This window comes from Camelus dromedarius, chromosome 23 (genome assembly GCF_036321535.1).
Source record: "Camelus dromedarius isolate mCamDro1 chromosome 23, mCamDro1.pat, whole genome shotgun sequence".
NCBI classification, from domain to species: Eukaryota; Metazoa; Chordata; class Mammalia; order Artiodactyla; family Camelidae; genus Camelus; species Camelus dromedarius.
This window is the reverse complement of record NC_087458.1, coordinates 21,106,516-21,121,511: the sequence shown is the minus strand read 5'-3', so window position 1 is coordinate 21,121,511 and position 14,996 is coordinate 21,106,516. Positions and strand designations below refer to the sequence as shown.

The window sequence follows — 14,996 nt, the reverse complement described above, 5'->3', positions numbered from 1 at the left end:
GTTGTAACTTTGTAATCGTTGTGCTTGTGGTGTGCCCATGGGAGGAAGTAAGCTCAGGGTCTTCCTACTCCACCATCTTGGCCACATCTCACTACATTGTGTTTTCATATCTACAGCTTTATACCTCAATATTAACACCTTAATAGCTGGTAGCACAAGTTTTCTCATTTTTCTTTGTCAAAGTTGACTTAGCTATTTTGTGACCTTTATTTTTCCATAGTCATCTCAGAACAAGTTTATCCAGTTCTCCCAAAGGATATTTCAACCTGAATTTAGATTGGAATTGCAATAAATTTATAAATTAATTTGGGGAGAACTGACATCTTTATAATACTAAGTCATCTTTATCAAAAGCATATGTTGTGTCTTCATTTGTTCAAATCACCTTTATGTTTTTAAATAGAATTTTACATTTTTCTCTATAACTCTTTTTATTCTTGGCTAATTTCTGAACACTTTATAAATTTTATTGCTTGGTGACTTTTATCTAATTTTTGAAATGTTTTGCTGTTGGTTATTGCTGATGTGGAAAAAGATGCTGTGAATTTTTGTGTATTGATCCCGTATCTAGCAATCCTGCAGAACTCTGTTATTAATTCTAATTATCTATTGTTTCTGTTAAAATTTTTAGGTAAATGTTTTATATCATTTACAAATAATGACAGTTTTATCCCTTATATCTCTTATTTATTTTTCTTCTTTTATCACATTAGCCAGTACTTTCAGACTATGTTAAATAGTAATAGTGACATTAGGTAACTTTGACTTGCTTCCATTCTTAAAGGGAATGCCCTTAAAACTTCATGTGGCACAATGTTTGCTAAGTCTTCATTTTTAAACTCTTTTAGATGGAAAAAAAAGCTATTTAACTTTTTCAAAAATAAAATAAATATATAATTGGCTAACCTTAAATAAACAAGAATATTATTTACTTAAATTAAGGTTTAAAACATTTATTAAGTTATGGAATTTTCTTCTGTTCCAAATTAAGAATTTTCATCATAAACTTTGTTGTTAAACTTTATCAGTTTTTTTCCTGCACCAACTTATAATTAATTATCTGCTTCTTATCCTTTAGCTTACTAATGAGATAAATTACATTGATAGATTTTTAAAATACATCTATTTATATTCCTAGGAGAAACTAATGCACTGTTGGAATTGGTTAGCTAATATTTTGTTTAGGCTTTTCACATCTTCAATCACAAATGAAATTGACTTACACACTTTTTTCTTATATATACCTCCTTATTGGGTTTTGAAATCCATGTTCTACTAACATCATTTAAAAGGAAAAAAAAGCTGAACAGTTTTCATTCTTTTTTCTACTTTTCTTAGAATAATTCATGTAAGATAGAACTCATCACTGAAACCACCTGGGCACGTTTTATTGTTGCTGTTTTGTTTGTTTCTTTTTTGGTTTGGGAATGTGAGATGTTTGACTAGAGCCTCTAAGTTTTTTAAATTAATTATCGATCCAAGTTCTTGCTTTCTTCTTGTATCCATTTTGACCCTTTATAACTTTCTAGGAATTTATTCATTTCATCTGAGTTTTACATTTTAGTAGCATAAAATTCTTCAAAAGACTTTATTCATCTCTGCTGTATCTGCAGCTCTTTCTCCTTTTCCATTTTATTTTTCTCAACTTTATTTTTTAATCAGTCTTGCCAGTGGCTTATTTCTCTTATTAATATTTCAAAAGAACCAGCTTTTAGATTTAAGAAGTATATTCATATTTATTGATCCCTTTTGATTCCTTAATGTATCAATATAGTATCTTCTCTCTAACAATCCAAGGACTTGAGCATGTTTTCAAATCCCTCTGCACTCCTCCTCGCTCCTCATTCCTTTCACCTCTACCCCAGAAAATCCTGTTTAGATTTTTAGCTCTGGGTTGTTATAAACAGGCTTTCTTTTTTTTTCTCTTCTTTTATTTAAGACAAAAATAAGAAATTTTACTCAAATAATCACCCTTACTTCTCATATCTCTAGGAGTTGTCATTCTTCTCAATTGTGTGCTTACTCTAAATTTTCAATAGATTTTGTACAGGCAAACCTCCTGAAATCTCATACACTTGAGGAAGTTATTTTTTCATCCTATCCCCACATTTGAATTACAATTTAATCAGAGACATAAAATAAATCCTCAAATATTTATTTCCTTCCTATTTTAAAATATTATTCCATTGTCTTCTCATATGCAGTGTTGCCGTTAACAAGTCTGATGTCAATCTGATCCTTGCTCCTCTGTAGGTAGTCTACTTTTTCTTTCTAGAAGCTTTTAGAATGTTTTCCTTTTTGACAGTCTTACTATATGTCTTGGAGTTCATTTGCCTTTTTATCTCCAGTGTAACACTCTTTGATCTCTTTAAATCTGAAATGTTTTATCTTTAATTCTGAGACATCTATCTTCATTATTTCTTTAAACATTTCCTCCTGTTTTTATTTTCCCTTTTTAGGATTTATATTAGCTATATGTTTAAATATATATTCTACCCTGTAAATCTTTTAGCTTTTTCTTATGTTTTCTTTCTCTTCATCTTTACCTTTAATTTTTTCAGAGAGTTCCTAAATCTGATCATCCAATTCATTTATTTTCAGCTGGATGTAAATCCCTTATTCATCCCATCTATTGTATTCTTACTTTCAACTATATTGTTCATTCCTAGTGTCCCTATTAATCCTCTACAATTTCCTCTTCTTTTTCATATTAATATCCTTCCTTACGTCCTTATATAAAGTTATCATGCTTAATTTAAACTTGGTCCATCTGTACTAATAATTCTGCTTCAGATGATTGATGTCATACTGCCTGCGGTCTTTCTTTCAAGGTAGTCTTACTCTTTAATGAATGGATAATCTGGCCTGTGGGCTCATGTTCCTTTGAGGTTCTCAGCTGCTCTGTCTCATAATCCAAGTACATGTGAAGGGGTAGGTAATGATTACTCCATGACAATATGGGGAGGGGGGAAGCAAGAACAGAACTTCAGAACTTTCTTGGAACCTATCCTCTCTCTTTTTTGCACTGTTCATGTGGTTTTTGTATCAGATAATGCTGGCCTCATTGAATGAGTTGGAAAATGTTCCCTCCTATTCTATTCTCTGGAAGAGACTGCATAAAATTGGTGATATTTCTTCTTTAAATGTTTGGTATAATTACCAGTGAAGCCACCTGGGCCTGGTGATTCTTTTTCTAAAAGTTTTACCCATAGAGCCAGTTTCTTTAATAGTTATAGTACTATTCAAGTTACTCATTTCATCTTGGGTGACTTTTGGTAGATGGCGATTTTCAAGAAATTAGTCCATTTCATCTAAGCCGTTGAATTTATTTACCTAGAGTTATTCATGCTATTCAGTAGTACAGGGATGTGTAATCCCTCTAAAGGAAGGGCAGTAAATTTTGTCAGACAGCAATACAGCCTGCCATAGGTTGTAAGACGGCATTGTGAGCTTTATAGAAGGACCTTATGTTACTTTATACAGGATTTGAACTGACCTATTTTTAATCAAGTTGTCCCAAGTGTTTTCAGAAAATCTAATTTTAATTTCCCTTTGCATAATCATAGGGGGATATAGTGCTCACATGACATCATATATTTAACAAATATTGATTGAGTACCTACTGTGGGTTAGATACTGTTCTAAGTGCTGAGGATGGAGTGATGAACAAGATAAGCCAGCAAATCCCCTCATGAAGCTTACAATCAAGAGGATGAGGCTGTGGGGAATAGACAAAAAGAAGGAAATATGGTAATTTCAAGTAGTGATAATACTATTAAAGAATACAGAGTAATGGAATAGGGGCAGATATGACATCCCTATCATAGGAAGCCTTTCCTGATTGTCACTTGCCACTTTTTCTCCTCATTCCAGACCCTGGCCTCAACGAGGGTGGTCAGGAAAGGCCTCTGTCTGAGCTGAGACGTTTGAGCCAGCACTTGAATGATAAGAGTGAGCCACACAAGAAGAGCATTCCAAGCCTAGGGAAGAGAAATTCCTACACCCCGAGGGGAGGGAGGGATAAGTGTAGCATGGTCAACAAATCAAAAGAAAGCCAGTGAGGAAGAGGGAGGAGTACAAGGCAGAGTCAGAGCATTCAGGGATTTGTAGGATGTGATAAAGATTTTAGATTTTATATTAATTGCAAGAAGCCATTACAGTTGGAGCCACTGCATTGGAGAAGCTATTGAAGGGCCTTCAGCAAGTGAGAAAAAGGATGAGACAGTATCATATTTATACCATAAAAAATTACTCTGGTTAAAATATGGAGAATGGATGCAAGTGTGGCCAGAATGGCTGGAAGAGACCGGGTAGGAGGCATCACCACGACCCGACCCTCTCCTTGCCATATTAAATCAAGAGCCACAGAGAGGGGCCAGGCTGTCCTGGAATCTGGTCTCCTGTTACAAGTGAATCCAAGGAGTGTAAGGCAAATTCTGTCATAACATTTCTCTACTATTAGGGTGCCTTTAGCTATCATCGAAGGGAAGATCTGGAAGCCTGCTGCATTTGCCTTTGGGGGGTGGAAGGCACAGGTGGTCTGCAGAGGTTAAGGACCTTCCTTAGCAACTCTGCTTGAGATAAAGACACCCAAGCTGTCTATTGCTCGGTTAATTCTGTGTTCCCATTGGCTCCTTAAAGGCTACTGTCACCTCTCCACCTACATTCCCACTACTACCTCCTGAATGGGGTCTTACTTCTACTCTCACCCCCATCTAATTCATTCTCTGTGCTACAGTAAGAATAACCGTCTTAAAAACTTGAGCTTTAAGTCTATCAGTGGACTTTTTGTCCTATTTTCTTCAGGAGAAGGTCCAACTCCTTAAAAGGTATGATCCAGTCCCTCTTATCTCCCCAAAGCTCTCCCTCATCCATCCAACCCAGCTCTTCCTCTTGTTGGCTGGTTAAAACCTGCAGTTTCCCATATAGGCCATGTTTTACAGAGACCTAGAACCTCTTGCACCAACTTGTGGCTGACTGCTACATCAGTTCCTAAAATAAGAAGCACTTTCTGATTAGCACTTGCTAATCCCTGCCCCATACCAGGCTCCCCAGCCCCCCATACCCTTACCAGCCCCAGATTCACTGCATGCCCACTTCCATATTTTGATAGCTCCCTATGTTTAATCCCTTTTCCAGAGCACTTAGAACTTGGGGTTGTATCTGTCTGTTTCTCCCACCAAAGTGTGAGCAACTTGAAAGATGGGACTCTGTTTCTTTCTTCCTTATAGTCCAATCTCTTAGCCCAGCATTTAGAACCCAACAGACCCTTCCTATATGTTTGTTGAATGAATACACAAAAGAATAAACAGGTAAATGAATTGGAAGATGCTGTGGAGGAGGATAAGGTGGTAGGTTTGACAGCCCATGTGGGCTAAACAGTTAACTTCTCCCTGTCCATAGCCTCAGAGTGACTCCCCAAACCCTGCTAACCACAAACCCACTTCTGGGAAAAAAAATCTAAGTGCACATGGCCAGAGGTGGTTCCACTTGTGCTTCTATGGAGCCACACACTTTTCTCTGCAACCTGCTGAGGTTGTTTTCAGAGAGAAACACTGATATGATGGCTTCAGCCTGGATGCTAAGGCCATTAAGAATGGGCAGTAGGGAGACACTCTCCAAAGCCACTAAGTCTGACCATTTGAAAGACCACATCCAAGAACACAAAGCAAGTAAGGGACAGGGCAGGAACTGAAAGTCTCTTCCTTCACTCCCAGCTGGCTGGGGACTGTCTGTTAGCGCTATGTGTCACGCGGCTCACTTCCCTCTACTCAGCATTCAGCCTCCGATGCCCAACATAAACCAGTCTCTGAGAAATTCTTCTGGTGAGTGCCCTGGTCCTGTTGATCTCATAATCTCATCTAGAAACGCTTAACCATGAGACATTTCAGTGTACCGATTACTCACTTGGCATTGCTATCCTCTTAACTTGGTAATCACCATAGCCTGTGCCAAAAAAAAAGAAAGAAAGAAAGAAAGAAAAGCCTGTTTGTCATGCCAGGCCCCAGTAACTGTATCAAAGGGAAAGGGAAGAAAAACCTTCCAGTTTTGCTCTTCATCCTAAAATTTCTGCCTTGGGAAAAATTACTGGGATGATCTATGTTAGGGTTAAAAGTGTGTTTCTGATGATATTGGACAATTTCACATCCAGGGAGCTAGGGACCCCTGAAATCTGCCCTGACCACCTCCCAAAAGTGTATGAAGCCACAGTATACATGCAGTGAACAAAGATTAGGAATCAGTGTGCTCTTTATTGTTAGCTAAGCCAGAGTCCAGTAACCCCAGAGCAGAACTTGATGGTAAAAACTGGAATCCAAGGCTTAAACTCAAGGATAATTAGAGTCTTTTATCCCCTCTTGCTCAATCTAAATGTTGAGACCGCCCACTCAAGACATACCTACTGGGAAAGAGAGAGGAAAGGGAGACAGAAGGAAAGGGAGAAAGGGAAAGAAGAGAAGGAATGAGAGGAAGGAGAGGGAGAGAGAGAAACTGAGACACTCGGTCTATTTATCCACCCAGTCATGTGGATCTTGCTTGGCAGGGAAAGCAGACATCAGGTTCCTTGGGGCACAGTCAAGCTAACCAATTCCACCTCCAGACCTCTCTGAGAAGAGGGAAATACACCAGAGAAAGAGCAGAGTCCAAATCCAGCTCATCTGAGGAGCTTTGGTAAAACACTGATTCCTGACACCCCCCCACCCCCACCCCCACCCCCACGTATTCTGACTCAGCAGACTTGCTGCAGAACCCAGGAAGCTGAATTTTAATAGTCCCCAGTTTGGGAACAATTAGTGGGCCTCTGCTTCCTTTCATCTGGTGAAAAGGAATGATAATTTGATCAGGGACTAGTGGTGTGGGGCAAAACTTTGGCAGTCTCGAGGGCTGGAGGCTGGTGGAGAGGAGTGGTTTCGTGGTAAATGTTTTCTCCAAGTTCCCAGGATGTGAAAACGGCAGGTTTCCCTCTCGGATATTCTGCACAATCAGAATGCTTTCGAGTCTCTTTTGCTTCATGCCATAGACTAAATTATGGAAAATGGAATCTCACCCACCAGGCGGCCTTGCCCTTCACCGGAGGTAAGGCAAGTGCAGCCAGCAGCTGAGCATCAGCCCCGCACACCTTTGGTGAGCGCCTCCACCAACCCGTCCAATGCGGGGGCCCAGAAGGAAGAAAACCCGACCCTTCCTCTCTGGGATGCAGTCTAGGACCATCACCCCATCCGAAATTTTGACTGTTTTTAAGTCACACATTTTTCTTAAACTGACTTTAGTCCCATATTCTAAGGTTATAAAAATGAATCCCTCTTTTATATGACAGCCCTTCAGATGTTTAAAAACTTCTCCCCTCCAGAACAAGTCATCCCAGTTTACTCTATTTGTTTTGGTAGTTCTACCTTTAAAGCAACTAATAGATGTGAGCTTTTTGAAAATATCTGTAATAGAAATATTGAGTAATCTACATTATCAGTGTGAAAAAGCCCATATAAGATTATTTCTGGTCTGGTCTGATTTTTTTTTTTAATCCCTTTTCCTTGATTTTGAGACGAAATTTGAGGCCTGACATTAGGGTGCTTTGTGTCTTTCTTGGGAGATCTATGGCTGAGTCAGAGTTAGAGCTCAGTTGGTTACTGTTTCATTTGCCACGTCCTGCAAAAACTATGTGTGTCAGTTTGGCTGAATTTTCTTTGCAATGCCATCATTTAAATCAAATGTTGGGCTTTTCCTCTGGGCGTGAACTTTCCGGGGTTGTCTTACCCTGTTTGCTCTTTACTATCAGGATGCTAAGAGGATGTTCTTAAAAAGATCCAAAAGGAAGTGGCAGAGTGCTCTTCTTCAGGTGTTTTGCTGATTTTTCAGAATGCCTACCAATAGGAAAATCTCCACAAAACTCTAATGTGTGAGTGTATCGTGTAAAATCTGAGGGAAAGCATGGTCATGTTTCCTTTACTCAAATGAGTGAGATCTCCTTTTGCTCTGAACTGTTGCTTCTCCAAATGGTTAGGTTTATTTTATGCCAGAGTTATTCCTTCTTTCATTAGCTGCTGCCACCTCTGGTTAGCTCTCTATCAGTGGGTGACATTACGGTTATTTTGCTGGACACCTACATTGAGTACATGTTGTCTGCATACTTGAGTATTAAAGCCTATATTCTAAATACTCACTGCTCATAGATGAGTTTTTATTTGATTTTTTTTTATATTTCATTTAAAAATAAGACAGATTTCCCGGTACTATACAGTATAATCTTGTTGCTCTATTCTATATTTTGAAATCCCAGTAATATACAAGATCCCATGGTAGCTCACAGAGAAAAAAATGTGACAATGAATACATGCATGCCCATGCACAACCGAAAAACTGTGCTCCACACTGGAATCCGACACAACATCGCAAAATGACCACAACTCAACAAAGAGAAAAAAGAAAAAAGAAAAATTGCATACAAACTTAAAAAAAAAAAGATAGAGAGGGTGTGGCTTTTATAGGGTCTTGATACTATGACACTAAGATACTGTGGGTCTTGCTATATTATCTTACCCTTATATTTTCTGCTGTCTGTCTGTCTGGGAAGCCCAAAGTGTTTCCAGGGTGTTAGGTCAGTGATTCTCATGGCTTCCTATGAAGAAGGTGGGAAGGAGATTTCAACTGAATGTACTTTGTCTTGAAGGCATGAAAGACATGTATTTAAAGGGGACCTAGGTCAACACTGATGGATCTGGAGACAGATTGTGTGTCCAGCTTTCTAATTTTCTTCTCTTTTTTTTTTTAACATTTTTTATTGATTTATAATCACTCTACAATGCTGTGTCAAACTCCAGTGCAGAGCATAATCCTCCAGCTACACATGAACATACATATATTCACTGCCACACCCCCCTCTCTGTGAGCCACCACAAGACCCCACGTATATTTCCCTGTGCTATATTGTATAATCTTGTTTATCTATTCTACAATTTTGAAATCCCATCTATCCCTTCCCACCCTCCGCCCCCTTGGCAACCACAAGTTTGTATTCTATGTCTATGAGTCTATTTCTGTTTTGTATTTATGCTTTGGTTTTTTTGTTTTTGTTTTTGTTTTTTAGATTCCACATATGAGCGATCTCATATGGTATTTTTCTTTCTCTTTCTAGCTTACTTCACTTAGAATGACATTCTCCAAGAACATCCATGTTGCTGCAAATGGCGTTATGTTGTCAGTTTTTATGGCTGAGTAGTATTCCATTGTATAAATATACCACCTCTTCTTTATCCAGTCATCTGTTGTTGGACATTTAGGCTGTTTCCATGTCTTGGCTATTGTAAATAATGCTGCTATGAACATTGGGGTGCAGGTGTCATCCTGAAGTAGGGTTCCTTCTGGATATAAGCCCAGGAGTGGGATTCCTGGGTCATACGGTAAGTCTATTCCTAGTCTTTTGAGGAATCTCCATACTGTTTTCCATAGTGACTGCACCAAACTGCATTCCCACCAGCAGTGAAGGAGGGTTCCTTTTCTCCACAGCCTCTCCAGCATTTGTCATTGTGGATTTTTGAATGATGGCCATTCTGACTGGTGTGAGGTGATACCTCATTGTAGTTTTGATTTGCATTTCTCTGATAATTAGTGATATGGAGCATTTTTTTCATGTGCCTATTGATCATTTGTATGTCTTCCTTGGAGAATTGCTTGTTTAGGTCTTCTGCCCATTTTTGGATTGGGTTGTTTATTTTTTTCTTATTGAGTCATATGAACTGCCTATATATTCTGGAGATCAAGCCTTTGTTGGTTTCATTTGCAAAAAAAAAAAACCATTCCGTAGGTTGTCTTTTTGTTTTACTTATGGTTTCCTTTGCTGTGCAGAAGCTTGTAAGTTTCATTAGGTCCCATTTGTTTATTTTTGCTTTTATTTCTTCTAGGAGAAAATTTTTGAAATGTATGTCAGATAATGTTTTGCCTATATTTTCCTCTAGGAGGTTTATTGTATCTTGTCTTATGTTTAAGTCTTTGATCCATCTTGAGTTGATTTTTGTGTATGGTGTAAGGGAGTGTTCTAGCTTCACTGTTTTACATGCTGCTGTCCAGTTTTCCCAACACCATTTGCTGAAGAGACTGTCTTTACTCCATTGTATATTCTTGCCTCCTTTGTCGAAGATGAGTTGACCAAAAGTTTGTGGGTTCATTTCTGGGCTCTCTATTCTGTTCCATTGGTCTATATGTCTGTTTTTGTACCAATACCTACAAAGACAACCTACAGTTGTCTTGATGACTGTAGCTCTATAGTATTGCCTGAAGTCTGGAAGAGTTATTCCTCCAGCCTCTTTCTTTCTCTTCAGTAATGCTTTGGCAATTCTAGGTCTTTGATGGTTCCATATAAATTTTATTATGATTTGTTCTAGTTCTGTGAAATATGTCCTGGGTAATTTGATCGGGATTGCATTAAATCTGTAGATTGCCTTGGGCAGTGTGACCATTTTAACAATATTGATTCTTCCAATCTAGGAGCATGGGATATCTTTCCATTTTTTAAAGTCTTCTTTAATTTCCTTCATCAAAGGTTTATAGTTTTCTGTGTATAATTCTTTCACCTCCTTGGTTAGATTTATTCCCAGGTATTTTATTACTTTGGGTGCTATTTTAAAGGGGATTGTTTCTTTACTTTCTTTTTCTGTTGACTCATCATTAGTGTAAAGAAATGCCACTGATTTTTGAACATTAATCTTGTAACCTGCTACCTTACTGAATTCTTCAATCAGCTCTAGTAGTTTTTGTGTGGACCTTTTAGGGTCTCCTATATATAGTAACATGTTGTCGGCATATAGTGACACTTTTACCTCTTCTTTTCCAATTTGGATCCCTTTTATTTCTCTCTCTTGCCTGATTGCCATGGCTAGGGCTTCCAAGACTATGTTGAATAGGAGTGGTGATAGTGGGCATCCTTGTCTTGTCCCAGATTCATTTATTGGTCTGTTCTAAAGTTTGGTTTGGTTTTTTTAATGTGGATCTGAATGAGGGTGTTGTTTTGAGGTTAGGGGGAAGATGTTCTGCTGGAGACACGTTGGGTATCAGAAAGAACTGCGGGGTTCTGGCCCCTCTGAGGAGCTGAGCTGATTCAGGAGAAAGGGCTATTAGTGCATAAGACAGGAGTGAGCTGAAGACCAAGCGTGTTCTGTGTTGATCTAAAATGAGAAACTCAGGCAGTGAGAGAAGAGGGGAGAAAGGGAGGTGGACAGGCTGGTTGCTCCAAAGACCAGCTAGAGAATGGCCTGGAAGCCTGGAAATCATCACTGCGCTCCCCAAGCAGCAGGGAGAGGGGAAGGCCCTCCCTGGCACCTGTCCCCAGAAACTTTAACCTTTGGGGCTTTATATACTTATAAGATAAATATAGACATTAATCATTTGCTGTCTGGATAGATGTAAACTGTATCACATGTTATGGTCCCTGTTTTAATGGAGTGCAAGGACCACTTTACTTGGGGTCTGAATACTGGAGCTCAGATGGACAGAGGAAGTCATGTGGCCTTTCTGAGCACCGTTTCCTCCTCTGTAAGATAAAACTTTGATCTATAACAATCTGCTTTCCTCTCAAGTTTCTTGCAAGAATTAACTGGAAATACAAGCCTACTTTGTGAAGGACAAGTTCTATAGAAATAGACTGTTACTCCCTGGTGTAACCATGCCTGAAGTAGGCAGTGCCTTGTTCTACACTACCTTAAATGGGAGAGACCTTTTACCAACTGTGGTGTGGCAGCAAGCTGGACAGTCCTCGTGCAGGAGGAGGAGTTAACACATCTCCAAGAGGGGCCTTGCATAAAGTCTACAGAAGCCCAGCGACCTCTTCCTAATACAGGATGCTTCACTGATGATCTGTGACCAGGGCAGTGAGGTTGCAATGTTGCCTTCCTTGTGAGGCAGTATGCTGTCTGTCCCTTGCTCTGGCCCACTGGCTGACCCTCCACGTGGCCCTCTGTCATGCCTGCAGTGCACTGGTTCTGCCGCCAGGGGACACGGCAGTGACTGACCCCTGAGGTCCCTATGCAGCCTCTCTTCATAACTCTGCTACAGTTCAAGGATGCAGAACCACATCAACCACACCACACTTTTCATTGACCCTGAAGATCATATATTTACACAGCACCCAAACCACTTCTCCTCACGTGGCAAGCTCTGCCTTTAACCTGCTCTATCAGCCTCTGCAGTCCAGAAAAAGCTCCTGCCTCCCATGGGACCTCTGCTTCTTGGCTTGCCTGTTAAGCATTCAAATTTGCCCTAAAGCTAAGCTCTTCAAGACACATGATTTAAGCTTCTCTTTCAGCTAATTAGATATTGTTCTACAAATTGGGCTGTTCTCTCTGAAAGATGAGCAGCAATTTATTTCCTCTGCCCTCTCCTTAAACTTAAGCTGAACTGTAAAACGTGGCCATTTGATTGTTTAGTCCAATCAGGAGATGATTTTGCAGGAGGAATGGATATCCATCTTCCTGCTAACGCTAAGCTTGTTTGGGCATAATGGCTTAATGGCTGCTGTGAAGATGGTAGAGGCTTTGCTTAGCGCCTCTCATCCTTTTGAAAGGTGGGCTCTACAGTGTTTTATTGTGGTCCATGCATCGACAAGCATCACCTGAATAACCAGTCATTAGTTGCACTAACATACCTTCACCCTTGGGGGAAGACTATTTTTATTATCCCCATCTTACTGATGAGAAAACTGAGGCCCAGGATGTCAGGCTATTTTTCCTAAGCTAATCAAATAGGTAAGTGGAGGAGCCAGGCAGTGAACTCAGCTCTTTGGTCCTCAGATCCCACAGGACTGTATGTTGTCTGGTAAACCCAACATCAATTGAAGAGAGGGAATACAGGATGATACAGTGTTCACACACCGAGATCCACTGAGGATTCTTTTTACAGCTCTTGATAAAGGAACATAGGCCCTCTAAAATGTTCTCTGATGCAAAGGGCTCTTACTCATAGTGGGAAAAAAGACCCTTTCTTGAAATTGTCTCTTTTCCTATACAGGGGGCCGCATCTTCCCTCATCCCCAAGACTGTGCCCAGCATTTGATGAATGGAGACACTCTGAGTGGGGTTTACACCATCTTCCTCAATGGAGAGCTAAGCCAGAAGTTACAGGTGTACTGTGACATGACCACCGACGGGGGTGGCTGGATCGTAAGTACCCACGGCTGTTCTCCGTGATGCCAGCATCCTTGGTGCTTCAGTCCACCTGGCGCAGCCCCTATTGATCCACACTTCACCATCCTCTGGCCATCCTTTCACCCACCCCCTACGTGTCTAACCTGGGGCCCTCCCTTGTCCACAGTGCCCCTTTCTCCACAGTCTGATCATCGGTTTGACCAGGCAGAGGAGGGAATAAGCATATGGAGGCTGCAGTGGCCTGGCCCAGTGAGGGGGCCCCAGGAAAACTGCTCCTTCTGTAGGACAGTTCAGACAGGAGGGTGCCAGGAAAGGGAGTCATGGCTCAGACAGGCCCAGGGGTCCTGCCTGCTGAAGACTGCAGCTATGATGAAGGAAAAGAGGAGGTGACTCCCCTGCAGGAGGTGAATCTCTACAGGGAGGTGACTGGGATCTTTCTATTGGAGGATTGCATATGGCGGAGCAGAGGAGGGGCAGAACATGGATAGCCAGCTCTATTACAAAGGCCACCTCTGTCCCCATCCTTCCCTGGCCTCTCTGGTTCTTCCAGAGCTGTCATAGCCTTCAGGGAGCAGAAGTGGTGCGGAAAGAGCGACACCATTTCCTGTCACCACCCTCCTCCCACATCTAATAGGGCAGTACAGAGAAGGGGAAGGAAGCCTTGTCGATAGCGCCACGTATCAGCGCGGGCCTCCATGCAGATGTCAGAGTTCTGGCAGCCTGGCTCTAAAGCATTAGCTGAGTCAGTGCAGATGGAAACCCAGCCCCTCCACCACCCTCCTGTGGATCCCCACCCACCCCGCCCCCAGCACTAACATACAGCACTGGATTATTCACGGTACAAAATGGATAGCTGTTGAATGGAGTTAAATGGTGGCTGTGCTCATAACAGTCACTCTTGGGAGACGTTTTCTTTTATGTTTCTGACATATTTGTGCCTCTTTCTTAAAGCATAATTGGAAATTGAAGCCGAGGCTGGCGTATCGGAGGTTAAATGAAATTAGCACTTGAGCAGTTCAGAAAGTGAATGATACGCGCTTGCTTTGCCTGTGATAAGCTGATGACAGTTGCTAGCTGATCTGAAGTTGGTTCCTTTCTTTTGGTGAGAAATGCTCTCTGCTGCACTCCGTGGTGCAAAAAGATTAATTTGAGAGCCAAGCCTATTTCCCTGGACTGTTTGGGGGCTTGATATGCATCCTGAATCCTTTCTACATTGCAGGGGTGCAAATTAGTGTCAACATCGCACCCCGGCCTATTCATCAAGAGCCCCCGCACTTCAGAGAAGGGCTCTGAGCACCTCCTGTGCCTGCTGTGCGAGTACTGAGCTCTGTACTGCGGTGGTCCTGAGCCCCTCTGTCATTGCAGATGGAAAACTCAGTCATAGCAATTTTGCTTGTTAGAGTTTATTTTCCTTAGCATTTTTTATTTCTCCCCACTTCCTCTTCACAGGTATTCCAGAGGCGGCAGAATGGCCAAACGGATTTTTTCCGGAAATGGGCTGAGTACCGTGTTGGCTTCGGGAACCTGGAGGACGAGTTTTGGCTGGGTAATGCCTCCTTTTTGTTTCCTTTGGGATGCTGCTCCGGGTTTTTGTCCACCTTTCTCCTCTCTGGGTCCATCTGGGATTATCAGAAACTCTGTGTCTGTGGAGAAGTTGACAGCTTGTGAATTGCTTTCATTACCTCTTGCTCTGTTTGGCTCCACTATTGATCTGTTTTTTTATCTTATTGTGGTGTTTTCCTCTTTGCTCTGTCTCTTCCCATCCTCATTAATAGTCTCTTATGCTGATGGGTCTCGACAGAGGCAACTTTTACAAAGGGAGTGAGCTGCCTGGCGGCGGGGGATGGGGCGTGGGGAGGAACAGGC

At 41.1% G+C, this 14,996-nt stretch overlaps 1 protein-coding gene across 4 annotated transcripts in view; it reads left to right on the top strand.

Moving 5' to 3' along the window:
- Positions 1-14,996, top strand: part of TNR (tenascin R) — a 398,595-nt gene that overhangs the window by 366,416 nt on the left and 17,183 nt on the right. For all 4 annotated transcript variants that reach the window (XM_064478014.1, XM_031435726.2, XM_031435725.2 and 1 more), the window contains 2 exons: positions 12,994-13,145; positions 14,580-14,676. In XM_064478014.1, coding sequence (XP_064334084.1) covers positions 12,994-13,145; positions 14,580-14,676 — 249 coding nt within the window. The remainder of the gene's footprint in view (positions 1-12,993; positions 13,146-14,579; positions 14,677-14,996) is intronic.